Source organism: Carassius gibelio, chromosome B17 (genome assembly GCF_023724105.1).
Source record: "Carassius gibelio isolate Cgi1373 ecotype wild population from Czech Republic chromosome B17, carGib1.2-hapl.c, whole genome shotgun sequence".
NCBI classification, from domain to species: Eukaryota; Metazoa; Chordata; class Actinopteri; order Cypriniformes; family Cyprinidae; genus Carassius; species Carassius gibelio.
This window is the reverse complement of record NC_068412.1, coordinates 25,419,615-25,435,650: the sequence shown is the minus strand read 5'-3', so window position 1 is coordinate 25,435,650 and position 16,036 is coordinate 25,419,615. Positions and strand designations below refer to the sequence as shown.

The following is a 16,036-nucleotide window of genomic DNA, read 5'->3' as shown; positions in this document are numbered from 1 at the left end:
CCAAGGCTGCATTTATTTGACTAATAATACAATATAAACAGTATCATTGTGGAATATTAGTACAAAGACAACTTTTTTCTATTTATATTTTAAAATGTAATTTATTCCTGTGATGCACAGCTGTATTTTCAGCATCATTACTCCAGTCTTCAGTGTCACATGATCCTTCAGAAATCATTCCAATATGCTGATTTGCTTGCCTAGAAACATTTATAATTATTATCAATGTTGAAAACTTTTTGTGGAAACCATGTGTAACAAGGCTGACGAGTCGTGAGAGTCATGCGGATCTATGTGCGAGCTTTTATTACACAGAGACTTGGTCCTAACAGGCATGGTTCAAACATAGGCGAACAGGTATATAGTGAGCGTTACACAAGAATAGTCCTAGGACAAGCGTGGGTCTTCAATGAATGAACAATATCCAAAGGGCTAAGCAAGAGGGGAATCCAGTATCCAGGGAAAAGTGTCAAAACACAAGTAACGGGGCAAGGCAAGAAAAAGACTAAACTATAAAAACGATATAGAAAAACGAAGATAAGTCTAACTGAAACGAGACTAAGAAAACTATAAATGAAATAAGTTTATGAAAACAAACACAGAATTGCTTGGAATCGCGAATATCGATAGGAGAGGGATATGTGCAGAACAATACTCAGCAGCATGTAAGAGGAAGTCCAATGCTTATAAAGCATGTCTGATGATTGTGCTGCGTGTGTAAAAGGTGGCAGCTGTTGGTGATAGTTAACAGGTGAATGTGATTGGTGCGATGGAGCATGGGAAATGTAGTCCAGGGTGTACTGTGTAGTGTGAGAGTCTGTGTTGTGGATGATGACCTCATGACACCATTATACATTTTCTTTCATGATTATTTGATGAACAGACAATCTAAAACAAACATTTTATAAAATAGAAATCTTTTGTGAAATTACAAATGTCTTTACTTTCACTTTTGATTAATTTAATGGATTCTTGCTGAATAAAATAACCAGTAGATAACTAATATACATGACTCAAAAAGCAACATTTAAATCTTAAATATCGCATTACACTCTTAAAAATAAAGGTGCTTCATGGTGCCACAGAGGAACCTTTTTGTCTAAATGGTTCCACAAAAAAACTTTAACAGCTGAAGAATTTTCTGTTTGACAAAAGGTTATTTGTGGTGAAAGAAGCTTCTTCAGATTACAAAAATGTAAGACAGAGATGGTTCTTTAAAGAACTTTTGACTGAATGGTAAGTGGAACCAAAAATTGTTCTTCTATGGCATCGCTTGAAGAACCTTTTGATGCAGTGTAGTAGATGTTATAGTAGATGGTAGCATAATAGTATAGTTTAACAAGTTCCTGATTTTATAGGGGCGCATAAAAGCATGAAATTCAAAATCAAGCATGCCACTTTAAATATGATCTGTCCTAGATATGACAGAACTCTTTTGATTAGCCACAAGTGTCTTTAATTTAACTTCAACTATGTACTGTACAAATCCCTTTCACAGCTAATATATATTCTGCAAGCAACATAGTTGACTTAAGATGTAAACATACTTTTCTGTTTAATTTGATTAATTTAAAAGGAGTGAGTTATCCAAAAGTCATCTGTAGTCATTGGTGGAAACATAAGCTTGATGTGAAATGGATCTGGTAAAATGATTATTATTGTCTCTTTATATTTGAATACCATTTTATTCAGTTTTTTTTTTTTTTATTATTTTATGTTCTAAACACTTGATTAAGCTTAATAATTATTAAACAAAAATAAAAGAAAACACAAATAATCATTTAAATCATGCTTTAATTTTGTATTCAATGTTATGCATATACTGTTATACTTTCAATGCAATCATTTAGTTTTTCGTTCAGAAATTGTCATGAGCCTGATCAAGTACAAAATTGAACTCCTTTATGGGTGATTTTGACCTGGAACAAGACAAAAAAAGTTTAAACGAAGTAAAATCTCTTCATTTAATCATATCACCATATTAACTGTGGGAAAAAAGACATGATTGTAAACTTTTGGCATGGGTATTTCTTTGTACTTACATGCAGACATTAATTTTTTTACAGATGGTATTTGGCCCGTCTTTCGTCATCAGCTCATCAATTATAGAATGCAGATACGTCTTAACAAGTTCCTTGCACCGGCCACTCCCCCATATTAAGTTATCACAGAGGTTTTCCAGCTTTGTTTTAATTTCCTCCTGAGGGAAATGATGGATTTAGTCAAAGACTGTGAGATGCATGGTCAGTTCAGTAATTTAAAATTAATCAGGACACCCACCGCTGTTGCATTAGCGGGGAGTTTCTTTTTCACTGCCTTCATGATGCCTTTGCATATTCCGCATATTATAAATGCCTGCTGTTTCTGCATGCCGTCAGCCTGAAAAACATTACAATATGAAATATAAAAATACAGCAGAATTCAATCTCCAAATCTCTCTGCACATAAAAAGACAATGCAATAAACTGTGCTGCTTAATTAGTCATCAATCACCTGTTAATCACATGCAAATGAGTGAAAAGTTGTTCCGCAGTCTTATTAAACAGATATGTGCATCGGTCATTATTTTAAAACTATACACTTAATTAATAAACTGTTGTAATCAGGAGATGCTTACAGAGATCTCTTCATCTTGGTCCTCAGCAGAGTCCACCTCACGGATCTCCAAATGAGCAGCACAGACTACAAATAGATGGACAGTAATTCATTAAATCAAACGATTTAACACGAATATATTACAATCATAAGACTAAAAATTATCCCTAACACAAAATAGAAGTCATATTAGAACTGAACTGGTGATTATTTTACCTGCATATATGAGCAAGCTGACAAGAAAGATGTTGCGGAGCATCTTAGCAGACGATCTCTAACCAGTGTGAAGATGAAGCTTTCAGAATCAAGGTTCAGATGTGCTCCTCAGAGACATGTGGAGCTCTTTTATAGAGGTCTGCATCAACTGCAAGTGAGCGTTTCTTTCCAACCACAAACCACAAATGTCTTGATCATGTTTAACAAAATGATCCTGGGGACCTGTGAGTAATATTCTAATTAAAAACGCTCTCTTGCGGTTGATGCTTGTGAAGCCTAAAGTTATAGTGTTACCCATTAGGATTTTATCTGCACAGGTCATTAATAAATTGTACATGTAAAATATAACTTCAAAACAATGCATTATTATTTTGTACATACAAATCTTATTTATGGACATATCACTAAAAAAGTGCAAATACACAGCTGTTCAAAAGTTGTTGTTGCTTTTTTAATTCAGCTTTTGAACTTTATATTCATCAAAGAATCATAAATAATCAGACTTGGAGAGCATAAGAGAATTCTTTCACAAAAAAAGAAGAAAAAACAAAAGAATTCTTAACAACCCCAAACATTTGAACTCCACTGTACAATAGAGAGAATCTTAACATTAGTGATTATCTTCAACTGAAACAAACAAGAACAAAAACTATGATAAAATTCCCAAGATCACTTGTGTCAAATTGCTCTTTTAATAACCAGCAAGCTACTTTTTCAGGAAAGCAAAGGAAAATGACCCCACTCGACCTGAGGGTTTGATACATCATTCTTGTTATTTCTGAAGAACGGGAGAAATTACAACTCTAAATACCACATGTACTACAATTATTGCACATAATTAAAGCATTTTAATGACAAAAATTTTTACAACCACAAATCATGATGAACTTTTTTGGATTGGAAGTGGTTCTGGGTGTCCGGCGGATGCTGAACACATTTTCATTTTTGAATGGTGGTGCATATAGGAAAGGTAAAGAATGTCATCATGGGGAGTGTGTTGCCTTATATCTTCTAACAGATCCGAAATGTGATAGGTTACTGAACCTAGAAACATCCCATCCCATCCTGAGATTCTCCCAACTCCAGCCAGGAACTAAGGTAAAACCAGCACAGAAATGCTGGCATGGGAGAAGACGTCTCTGAAGATCGTCTTTTCCAAAGTTCACCTGCGGTTTTTCCTGGTAAGTTTGATTCTGAACACTGAAGGCGTTCTCTCCAGCAGATGTTATGTCACTCGCAGCGATTCTTGGTGCCTTTTCATGATTTGTAGAGCCATAGTTCTTGGTCTGTCTCTTTAGTGCTCACACTAAACCACACTAAGAAACTGTCACTATCAAAAAATAAATAAATAAACTAAAAGGGTTCACTTTCATTCAGCAAAATGTATTATTTTATTTCTTTATTTAGGCTAGGGGTAAAATATGAGTGTTGCCAAATGACTTTCTACAACAGTCCAGTTCTAACTTTTGATATGACCTCCAAGGAAGTCTCTCATAATGGCTACTAGGCTCGATGTCTCTTGAGGTATGAATGCTTCAGAACATCCTTCAACACCTTTATTTTTAAAAGCAAACACATTCAGGTTCTCATCACCGAACACATTCACCCATTTCTAGATCAGGAAATAGAAGAGCATAACTTGTGTCATACTAGTTTTTACACTTGCATCATTACTGATTAATAACAGAACAGACAACAAAATAACACGCTCACATCTGCATAAACAAGCGATGTGCTGATGAACCATTGTAACTAACTCTAAGGAAAGAGTAAATAAGTAATAATTACTTTTGAAATTTATTTTATTAGTCTCCTCTGTTAATGTAATGAGTCATTTATTTCCGCCTCTATAGTGGAACGTTAATTTCGTGTCTAGAAAGGTGGGTTTAGACGGAAGAAAGGAGGAAATAGTGGGTGTATCCGAAAACTGGAAATTCTCCCTTCGAACGTCGCATTCCAAGGTAGGAAGGTATCAAGGCACATCCGAAATCAATGTCAGCTTCATTTCCTGTCTTCTGAGATGCCTTCATCTGGCCGTTTTTTGAAAGCAGCATAGATGTATCCTTTGCTGCCTTTGATACCCCACAATCCTGTGCGTTCCATTCTGCGACGGTTAAGCCAAAAAATAAAAATGGCATCTGAAAGTTGCCGCCGGTGGTCAGTTTGTGTATAAATGTATGTTTCTGAACAACGTTTTCCACTTTTTATGTAATTTCTAGCGAGAAATTAATATTGCGGTAATGAAATCTGGTTATTACCAAAGCTCTCTATATTTTGCTGTAGATTATTAAACCATTACTCCGCCTCAGAAGCCGGTCCGAAATCCGTTTCATGAAGTGCCTTCGGGCAAAAACGCTGCCTGCGAAGTCATTGCCTGATTAGACAGCAAGGCAGCAAGTCACCTGCCTAAGTTTTTGGATGCAGCCTGTCTCATGTCCAGGGGGGGCAGGGTTTCATATTTTTTTGAAGCACCTGCTGTTAGCATTCCATTGACTCCCATTTATTTTGGCGTCACTTTGACAGCGAATAACTTTACATCTGAGGCTTTTAAATACTCCGTTTGTCCATTAATTATTTCTAAAGAAACACAAAAATGTATAGAAGGCTCCATTACCTTGTATCTTATGTTATGGTCCCGTAGAAGCAGTTTTTGTAAAAAAATTGGCTAACGATTGCATCATAACCAGGGACTCTCTGTCGCACAGTAGAGAAATTACCGTATGGACAGGAGGAGAAGCTTGCAGGCAATCTTTTACTGTTTATGAGGCTTTCGGGGGGACGTGGAGGCATTAAGTCAAGGGAGATAATTAATCATAATACTTACCAAAATTTGCTCCTGTTCATGCTCGCTTTCTCTGCAAGATTTGGTGGGTCATTCAGATTTCTCTTGACACAGCGATTAGAAGACTTACATGTTGCTCACGTGACATCTATGTCATCAAGCTCAGTTTGAGTCTGCGCAGTACGCCCGACCCCCAGGAAGTGCGTGCTTCTAATTGACTTCATTTTTCTCCCTTGAATCCAATGGGGTCGCTGTGTCCATTTCTTTTACTGTCTATGCTCATGTCGCTCTAAAACGTTCTGAAATCGTCAAGTTCTAAAGGAAAGGAGGGGATAATTTAAGCACCTAGCTGGAACGGGAACAAGGTATTGTGTTTAGTTTGTTTAATGTTTATGTGCATTAATATGAAGGTTAATTTATTCGACTTGAAGAAGTGTTTAAATGTGCATAAGCTTTTCAGCATTGTTAATTAATTTATGCATTTAGCAGACGCTTTTATCCATGGCGACTTACATTGCATTCAAGTTAACAACTTTCTCCTAACATGTGTTCCCTGGGATTCGAACCCCAAACCTTGTGCTTGTTAACGCAATGCTCTACCACTTGAGCTACAGGCACACAGTTTTGAATGTAATAAAAACATTTCTGCAACATAAAACATCAATCAGTGTTCAAAAGTTTGGGGTTGGTAAGATTTTAAAATGGCTTTGATTGAAAGAAATCTGTTCTGTTCACTAAGGCTGCATTTATTTGATCAAAATAGAAGATCGATACTATTACAGATAAAATTGTAACCATGCAGACGTCAGCTACAATATCGCATCAGACAGTGCACTATAGATCCCCTGAGGAACAGTTTTCCCTTCATACTCTATAAACAAAGGATGAATTGTATAAACTTGTTAAATCATCTAAACCAACAACATGTATATTACACCCTATTACATCTAAGCTCCTAAAAGAGGTGCTTCCAGAAGTCATAGATCCTCTTCTGACTATTTTAATTAGTCATTGTCATGAGGATATGTCCCCAAAACCTTCAAACTGGCTGTTATTAAGCCTCTCATCAAAAAACCACAACTTGACCCCAAAGAACTAGTTAATTATAGACCGACCTCGAATCTCCCTTTTCTGTCCAAGATACAAGAAAAGGTAGTATCTTCACAATTATATTCCTTCTTAAGCCCCTTTCACACTGCGATTCCGGCAAATACACGGGTAAAGTGTTCCGGCAATTGTTCCCGGGTCGCTAGATTTTGCACTTTCACACTGCCAGTGATTACCTGGGATATGTGCGTTCACACACAACCCGTAAAGGTCCCGTGATGACACGTGACACCAGGGCATGACGTGTAATGTACGAGTCGAATACGTTAGGCACGTTAACTTTCACTTAAGCTGGTGAACGATGTAAGCGCCAGCGCGGAAAGTGAGGAACTAACTGATCTCTGCTTCATTACAGTTTGCAGATATTTTATCAATGAACGTTATTCAGCCTTCAAACACCTGGTAAAAGAGTCGCGCGATAACCCTTTACGGCATTAGTTCAAACTTTTTTTTCACACAGTGCACGTTCCGGGACTGAACCAGGCAATGTTACTAGGTCCCCGACCCGGGGTCAATCCCAGCAGGTGTCTGCGTTCACACAATGTTCTGGCCTGCAAATTCACATGACATTTTTACTGAATTACTGACCAAAAGGCAGATCATTAAATTTTAGGTGTATTATTATTGTTTATGTGTTGAATTGAATTTTTTTAAAAGATGCTGCAGAGCATGACATTATGTCACGACCGTTGCAGCGTCCAAACTAATTTTGCATGCTCGAAGTTTAATGTATTCGTGGCTCTGTGGCATCGTTAATTCTGACTGGTGAACCGGTGTGTAGTGACAGTTTGGTGATTTTCCCTTTCCAAATCATGTGAAGTGATGTATAGATGTTATTCCGTTATTCCCTATTCCATTCGCAATGCCCTTTCGAACTAAACAGCCCCCCCCCCTCTCAGAATGGAATTTCACTTAAAATGGCAGAATACCCTGTGAAGTCCACTTCGCAGTCCACAAATTTACAAGATTTGAACTTCTTCCTGAACCAGTCTGGACAAAGAGGCTTTCAGACATCATCAATGACGACATTGCTCTAAAGCAATACAAGCTGCAATATGCGCTTCATTGAATGCTTCCTGGATTTCTCTACACACTCCGAAGCCTTTGAACACCACTAATTGCTAATGTTAATGTACTTGTTCTTGCAAATAAAAACATTGACCCAATGATAAACAACAAAGTTACAAAATGTGCTCTGAAGAGCAGTTTGTCTGTTTAGGGCTACTGTAGAAATGTGGTGGCCACCATGAAAAGGGGCCTGCAGTGTATGTAGATAGAAATTGCACAATCTAAGCTAGTAAAAACATAATGGTTCATTAATTAAGGTCTTTATACACCTCTGAAAACATAGTTTTGCATATTATATTGCATTTCTGTCAATAGATCTTTGTAAATACTACACATTGCACCTTTAAAGATGGGTAACCAAACACCATACAGATTTGGAAAAACTCAAAGGGTTAGTTTCTTCATTTTGTATCAACTTTTTTCCCCTCTAAATTTAACAACATTTTTTCTCATAATTTAATGACTTAATTCTCAACATTTTATCAGGACATTTTCCACTTTAAATAAAAAAAATAGCATTTTCATAATAGCAAATAGCATTTCAAATAGCATTTTTAGCATTAAGATAGCATTTTCAGTGCTCCAGACTGTGACTAAAATGGTCGCCTTTGCAGTTAAAAATATTATTTTGCAAGCTAAGTTTTTGCTGAGGTCGCTACTGGTGACTATAGAAATTTACATGTTATGATTAAAAAAATTGCATGTAATAACTTTTTTCTGATTGTTTTAGTGTTTAGTGGAAAAAAAAACTTTAAAGGGGTCATATAATGCCCATTTTCCACAAGTTGATATGATTCTTTAGGGTCTTAATGAAAAGTCTGTAAAATAGTTTGTTTAAAATTTCTCAATGTTAGTGTAAAAAACATCTTTTTTACCCTGTCAAAAACAGCTCTTTTCAAAACAGGCTAGTTTTTGGATTCTCCTTTAATGCTAATGAGCTCTGCTGACCCTGCCCCCTCTTCTGACCTGCTCTCTGAGAGACTGTTTACTTTAGCCACATTCATAGTGAAACTTGCTAATTAGCACATTATTAGGAAAGGCATTTTCAATGATTCATTTAAATACATTATACTCAGTGTGTAATTATTTTTTTCTTTTAAATCCCAGCATGGAAAACCAACCACAGGTAAGCCATTGAAAATGATTTTTAGTTAAGTACATTGGTATTTATAGTTATAATAGTTATATAGTTATACAAGATATTTATTTTAAATATGTTTGTACATCTAAACTAAAATCCCTTTCCAGTTAAATACAGCTGAGACACAGGAGAGGGCACGGCAGCTACTAATAACAATTAGTGTTCTAAATCTATGGTGTTAAGTTAACTAATTGGTTCTAGAACCAACAAAATGTCTGTTCAGTGTGATAACTTTTTTTTCTGTCAGATCATTTATTTTCTCGCATGTAATAAAGACACAAATCTAGCTCAATAGGGTCTGAGGTAAGACACAAGTCCAGTCTGTGCTGAAACGCTGCTGTCAATCAAACAATCATGGGAGGGGCCTCCGACCCTGTGACGTCAAAAGGGAAAAACATTTAAAGAGATTACAGAAAAACCATTTGGTGGATTTTTATCATTATAGGGTGTTTGTGTACACACACTGCCAACACAAATTTCAGTTCAAACAACTTGTAAATGTATGTAGCATTATATGACCCCTTTAAATCACACCTCATCTCTGTCGAACAACATGAAAAAGCAAACATGCTGAAAGCTGTGTTGTGGTGGCATGAGAGAGCGGAGACACGTGAAATAAAAGTGCAAGAAAGCAGTGTCTTATTAATGCACAACTTGAACAAACAACAACTGGTAAAACTGTCAGCTGTGTAGAATAAATAGGAGCATGTTGGTAAAATGATGCACTATACTGCATATTCATATTTTTACTTAACCTTTTTAACATGATAAGAAAGAATGCAAGAATGCATATGTAAAATTCAACACATCCTATATAATTGCATGTTACTTATAAATAATAACATACTGGACAACATTTATAGAATGCATTGAGGAGGAGCCCAAACTACACTCAAGGGCCAAGTAATGCTGAAATAGTTATGGTCAATGAAATTGGCACAGATTCTGAGTAATAAACTGTTCTTTGTGACTGAATATTGTTTCTAAGTTGGAAAAGATGTTTAGTTCCCAATTTAAGCAACCTTAGTTTCCTAACATCTATAAAATGCATTAAAATGCTGATAAAGACAAGCAAAGATGAGACAAAAACACATGACAGTATAGGTGTGAAATTGTTAAAAATAAACATCATTTTCGGATGTCAGTCATACTTTGCTTGGTTTTTCTTCTAGTACTTGGGTGTGGTTGCATTGTTTTGTATTTGGTACTTTACTCAGCCTTTTCTGGTATCTGGGCAAAAAAACTTTTCAACATTTAACCATTTCCAGTTCAGTGCCCAGATAGCAATTTATAGGTTTGTTTAATATTCAGGATCGTACTGGCCAAGTTTCAAGGTTGGGCTAGTTAAGCATAGTTATTTGACCCCTGCAGTCGTAAACAACCCATTCTCACTCCCAAGGCATCAAAAACTGGTCAAGCACCTCTAGCATGAAGACGGCAAAGGTGCCCCTCAGCGTCACAATATTGACAAACTAGGACCTACATTTCTTTCAGTGGGAAACTATTGGCATCTATGGAAAACCATTGTAACATTTAATCTATAAGCCCTACTAGTATCTTTTTCATGGTACTAGTGCTTATTCTTTAGGTACTAGTGTTTATTCTTTATACTAGAGTCTTTTGTACAGGTACTTACTTATTAGATACTAATACTTAATCATTAGATAGTAGTACTTATTCCAGTAGTGACTATAGTATTTACTTGACTTAGTATTTACTCTTCTTGTTAAGAAAAATAGAACTAGTACTTATTTTTAGTTACTAGTAACTTTTTAAAACAGAGATATCCTGAAATTAATAGATAGTAGTACTTTTTAAATTGGCATTTCTGCCCAGTATGGTAATCGTATGTTGAATATTAATGAGCCAGCAACATATAGGAGAGAGATAAGACAGGAAAAAAGGAGATGAAACAAGAAGATGGATATACTTTTTTGAGAAAACCAAAAAGAAATGAAACAATTATTTGTAAACAAGCACATAGAAAACGTATTTTTGTCAGTTTTGTAACTGTAATTTCTTAAATAGAGTAGCCTAATGTGTTTGTTGGTCATCGAGTGGCCTCTTGTGGCAGGATGGAGATAAAACACAAATTTAAATATCTGTTATTTTCCTATTTTCCCTCCAGTAATATATATATATCATATCCATATATATATAATATATATGTATCATACCAGAGCTGTATGTTAACCTTTTTATTATTATTATTATTATTATTATTTTTTTTTTTTTTTTTTTTTTTTTTCATATAGCAAACACTGAATGTTTTTACATTAATATTCTGTACAGGGCACCGTGAAGACACTGAATGTTTCTACATTAATGTCCCGTACAGGGCACCCAAAATCCAAACCTTGTGGTTTTCAGACAAACATTTTCTTTATTTGAAAAAATGGCCAACAGATATTCATTTAAATAAATAAATAAATAAAAAACACCAGGTTTGTTGTACTTGTAGGGCTGCACAGTTTGGCTAAAATAATAATAAAATAAAAAATAAAACTAATAATGATTATGGTTATTATTTCTAAATAAAAACATTAAACAAAATAAGCAATATTACTATTTCCCTATAATATGCAAAACTGAGGATTTAAGAATAATTATAATAATAAATATAGCTCCAATTAAAAACACACACTTCTTAACCCGGGAGAAGAATGTAAGGAATTGCAAATGTTTACCTCAAAGTTCTTAATTATTTTAGCTATTTTGACTCGAATTAGGTTTTTGTGAGCAATACTCAATTCATATATTTTTCATTCATACTCGTCGCCAGAGGGCGCCAGAGGGCAGAAACTCCACAAGTGAGACTCACTGATGAAGTTCCAGGACATTAATTTTTCACTGTAGATGTAGAACGTTTCCAAAACATGATGCATGATGGCATACACTAAGCATTAAATAGCGCTCCGGAACAGTATTGGAGATAGTGTTGGTTTAGTGTGCGTTAAGGCTACGCTTTGGCATTATTAAGATCGGGGACAGTCTTGTGCACACACTGTCATGTACACATGATCTCAAGTGACCAAAAACGCAGGTGTGGGTCCCATTATTAAAAACCCTAAACACAGTTGCACATCAAAGTCTTAATAAGCCAGTAATTCAATTTAACACTGTCAAACACTGGAAAGCAGTCAGATGACCAACACACGGTCAAAAATGTTATATTGTCCATTGGCTTCTTAAAATATTACTTAAAAAATAAGCCCCATCAGTTCATGTTACAACTATACATGATATCTCTCTGCACCTCGTCATATATGTTTACCACGAGTGGAAATGTTATGTGTGTACTGGTATGTGTGTATTGAAGCAATGCTGTGTTGTGTTTTACAGCACTTTATGATGATCTCTCACAGGACTGTTCATGTCATGCAGCACTGGCCAAGAAATCACAGCAGCGTCTTTACTTCCTCCACAAACTGAGAAGAGCTAGAGCCCCCCATCATGTACACCTTCTACAGAGGCACCATCGAGAGCATCCTGTCGAGCTGCATCACTTTGTGGTATGGCGCCTGCAACGCATACTGCCGAAAGACTCTGCAGCGCATAGTGAGGGCAGCTGAGAAGATCATTGGTGTCTCTCTCCCTTCCCTCCAGGACATTTATGGAACCCGTCTCACTCGCAAAGCCTCCTGCATTGCAGGTGATCCCAACCACCCATCACACAGCCTCTTCAGTCTGCTGCCATCAGGGAGGAGACTGCGGAGTCTCCAGGCCAGGACACCAGCAGACTGAAGGACAGCTTCATCCATCAGGCTGTCAGGAAGCTGAACTCACTCCCGAACTTGCCCCCCGTCCCTATTCTGCCCCACTGAACTATGAAACCTGCCCCCCAGAACCAACATCCCCAGGTCCTTCCAACCCAGCCCCCCCCCCCCCCCCCCAATAATATAAGATGACATGCACCAGTCACTTTGTGCAGCATTGGTCTGCTCACCCTCATTCACAATGGAACTGACGTCATTCTACTACTTCATCAGTCAGTTAAACAAAATAACTGCTCTTGAGCCCTTTGTCAATTTAATCAGACTGAATAAGCTTCTTTTTTTGCAGTAAAAATTGTTTATCTGAACTGTTCGTTCACTTCACTGATTTGCACTCTATCTGCCATGTGCCTTGCGCTGCTTTATTTAACTTTATTTGTAATTTTATTATATGTCTTTTTTTACATTCTCTTATTGTATAGTTGTATCTACATTTTATATTTGATCTAGATTTTAAGGCTCTACTGTTAATGTTATCTGTATGCATCGGGGTTCTGAGTGTAACTCAATTTCGATTCTATGTATGTATCTACTGTTCTGTACATGTGGAAGAATTGACAATAAAGCAGACTTGACTTGATGTCAGCCTTGATTATTCTAATATGTTATTTTCCAATTATAATTATAGCATGTTAGAAAGTGTGACTGGAACATTTTTAACACCACCTTTTTTAAATAAATCAGACAGGTGTCATGAAATTGGTTTAGTTGTTTTGTAAATGTTGCGTGTGTTATAAGTTGTGGATTGATAGTTGAATTTTATTTGTCTTGTATTTATCAACATTATAGTCTTTACTTCAATAAAATGAGTATGGTGAATATTGTGTATTGAAAATTATTGGTAAATGCATCATTTTACTAGGTAGGCTCATATTTGTTTATTTTATACTTGACAAACTATATATTGTTAATTACCGGGATTATTTTATACATTAAATTAGTTTTAACAGTAGTGTAACAGTAGTGTATGACTGATATAAGTGACAGAATTTTTTTTTTTGTGCAAGCAATGTTATAGTATTAAAATGATGATTATTTTATTTATTTATTTTGCTTTTGAGCTGATGTTCAAAATATTGTCTGCATATTTGAACATTTATTCTGTTTAGATTTTATTTACTTTATATTTAAACATGTTTGATTTAGCTTAATAATTAGACAATAATAAAAAGACAACACAGATAATTGATTGCTTTATTAATTTTTTTTTTTTTTTTCACTGTGATGCAGGGATCTCCAAATGTATTCTCATTCAGAAATTGTCATGAGCTTGATCATGTAGAAAAATGATCTCCTTTATGGTTCTGACCTGCAACAAATAAAAAGGGTAATTTTTTAAAAAAATATATCCTCATTTAACCATTATCACCATATTGCTGTGGGAAAAAAAAGACATGATTGTACATTTTTAGCATGGGTTTTTCTGTACCTTTTAGCAGATAAGAATTTTAGAACAGACTTTGTTTGGGGCGTCATCTGTCATCAGCTCATCGACCAGCTTGTTCATATACTTCTCAATGAAGTGCTTGCATGGATCTTTCCTCTGATTTAACAGATTACAGCCCTTTTTCAGCTTGGTTTTGATTTCATCCTGAGGGAAATTATAAATTTTGTCAAAGTTGTTATGAGATGTATGGTCAGGTCAATTATTTAATATTAAACATGACACCCACCACCGTTGGTTTATGGGAGAGTAATGTTTTCACCGCCTTTACGATCAATTTGCATATTATGCACTCACTAGATGACTGCTGTGTTGGCATGCCGTCAGCCTGAAAAACATTGCGATATGAACCAAACATAAATCATATGCATCTTCAAATCTCTCTGCATTCATAGAGACAATGTAATAACCTATGCTGCTTAGCCAGTCAACGATCACCTGTTAATCACATGCAAATGAGTGAAAAGTTTCCTCCCTAGTCTAGTTGAACAGATATGTGCATCGTCATTATTTTAAAGTATACACTTATTTAATAAACTGTTGTAATCAGGAGATGCTTACAGAGATCTCTTCATCTTGGTCCTCAGCAGAGTCCACCTCACTGATATCCCAATGAGCTGCACAAACTACAAATAAATGGACAATAATTCATTTTAAAACAAATGTTTCAAGCATAAAACAAATATTTAACACAAAATAGAAGTCATATTAGAACTGAACTGGTGATTATTTTACCTGCATATATGAGCAAGCTGACAAGAAAGATGTTGCGGAGCATCTTAGCAGACGATCTCTAACCAGTGTGAAGATGAAGCTTTCAGAATCAAGGTTCAGATGTGATCCTCAGAGACATGTGGAGCTCTTTTATAGAGGTCTGCATCAACTGCAAGTGAACGTTTCTTTCCAACCACAAACCACAGATGTCTTGACCAGGAGAAAAATTTGCACTTCCATAATGTACTTATAGTGCTCTATTTTCATGTGCTAATATTGTACTTATATATACTAATAATTATTCTTTAGTACTTTTAAACATAATCTTAAGAACATCTAAGTGTGGATCAGGCTTTGAATAAAGTGACAACTACAACAGAAGGACCTTCTTAAAAAGAAAAGCAAGAAGACACAACAATATTTCGTTATGGATTATAGTACAGTGTCACATGAAATCAAACATATAATTAATCGAAACTGGGAGATCAATCGTAGTTTATGTGAGATTTTTCAACCTCCAAAAGTGAGCTAGAGAAAACCTCCCTTGATCAATGATAAAGTTGTGAGAAGTTTATGTTGGATAGATGAATATAAGGGATGTTTAAGTGTGGATGTTGTGATCATTGTGACAATATAATTTGAACTAAATCATAGGTAGATGTCCGCGCAAAGAAAATTTATTCAATCAGATTATTTATACATTGTAAGAGTACGTACAGCTATGTAATCTATAGACCTTGATGTACTTGTAACTTTTTCCATGTTAGTCACACTAAATGTAAGGTGCAAGGAATTTTTTAAATGAGCCTTGGTCCAGAGAAAACGCCTGTGCTTCTGGATCATGTTTAGATATGGCTTCTTTTTTTACCTATAGAGTTTTAGCCGGCAACGGCGAATGGCACGGTGGATTGTGTTCACCGATAATGTTTTCTGTAAGTATTCCTGAGCCCATGTTGTGATTTCCATTAGAGTAGCATTCCTGTATGTGATGCAGTGCCGTCTAAGGGCCCGAAGATCACGGCATCCAGTATGGTTTTCCGGCTTTGACCCTTATGCACAGAGATTGTTCCAGATTTTCTGAATCTTTGGATGATATTATGCACTGTAGATGATGATAACTTCAAAATCTTTGAAATTTTTCTCTGAGAAACTTTCTGATATTGCTCCACTATTTCTCGCCGCAGCATTGGGGGAAT

At 35.8% G+C, this 16,036-nt stretch overlaps 1 protein-coding gene across 5 annotated transcripts in view; it reads right to left on the bottom strand.

Moving 5' to 3' along the window:
* Nucleotides 1-1,776: 1,776 nt before the first annotated feature.
* The window catches only part of LOC127975870 (antimicrobial peptide NK-lysin), a 33,428-nt gene continuing 19,168 nt past the window's right edge, over nt 1,777-16,036 (bottom strand). The window contains exons 1-5 of one of the 5 annotated variants that reach the window (XM_052579889.1): nt 14,862-15,003; nt 2,618-2,682; nt 2,281-2,379; nt 2,043-2,200; nt 1,777-1,919 (exon numbers count right to left, since the gene is read on the bottom strand). In XM_052579889.1, coding sequence (XP_052435849.1) covers nt 1,859-1,919; nt 2,043-2,200; nt 2,281-2,379; nt 2,618-2,682; nt 14,862-14,904 — 426 coding nt within the window. In that variant the 5' untranslated portion in view covers nt 14,905-15,003 and the 3' untranslated portion in view covers nt 1,777-1,858. Of the gene's footprint in view, nt 1,920-2,042; nt 2,201-2,280; nt 2,380-2,617; nt 2,683-2,811; nt 2,956-13,862; nt 13,992-14,111; nt 14,274-14,355; nt 14,455-14,687; nt 14,753-14,861; nt 15,004-16,036 lie in introns of those variants that run through there. The other 4 variants (XM_052579888.1, XM_052579893.1, XM_052579890.1 and 1 more) reach the window with 4 other exon arrangements.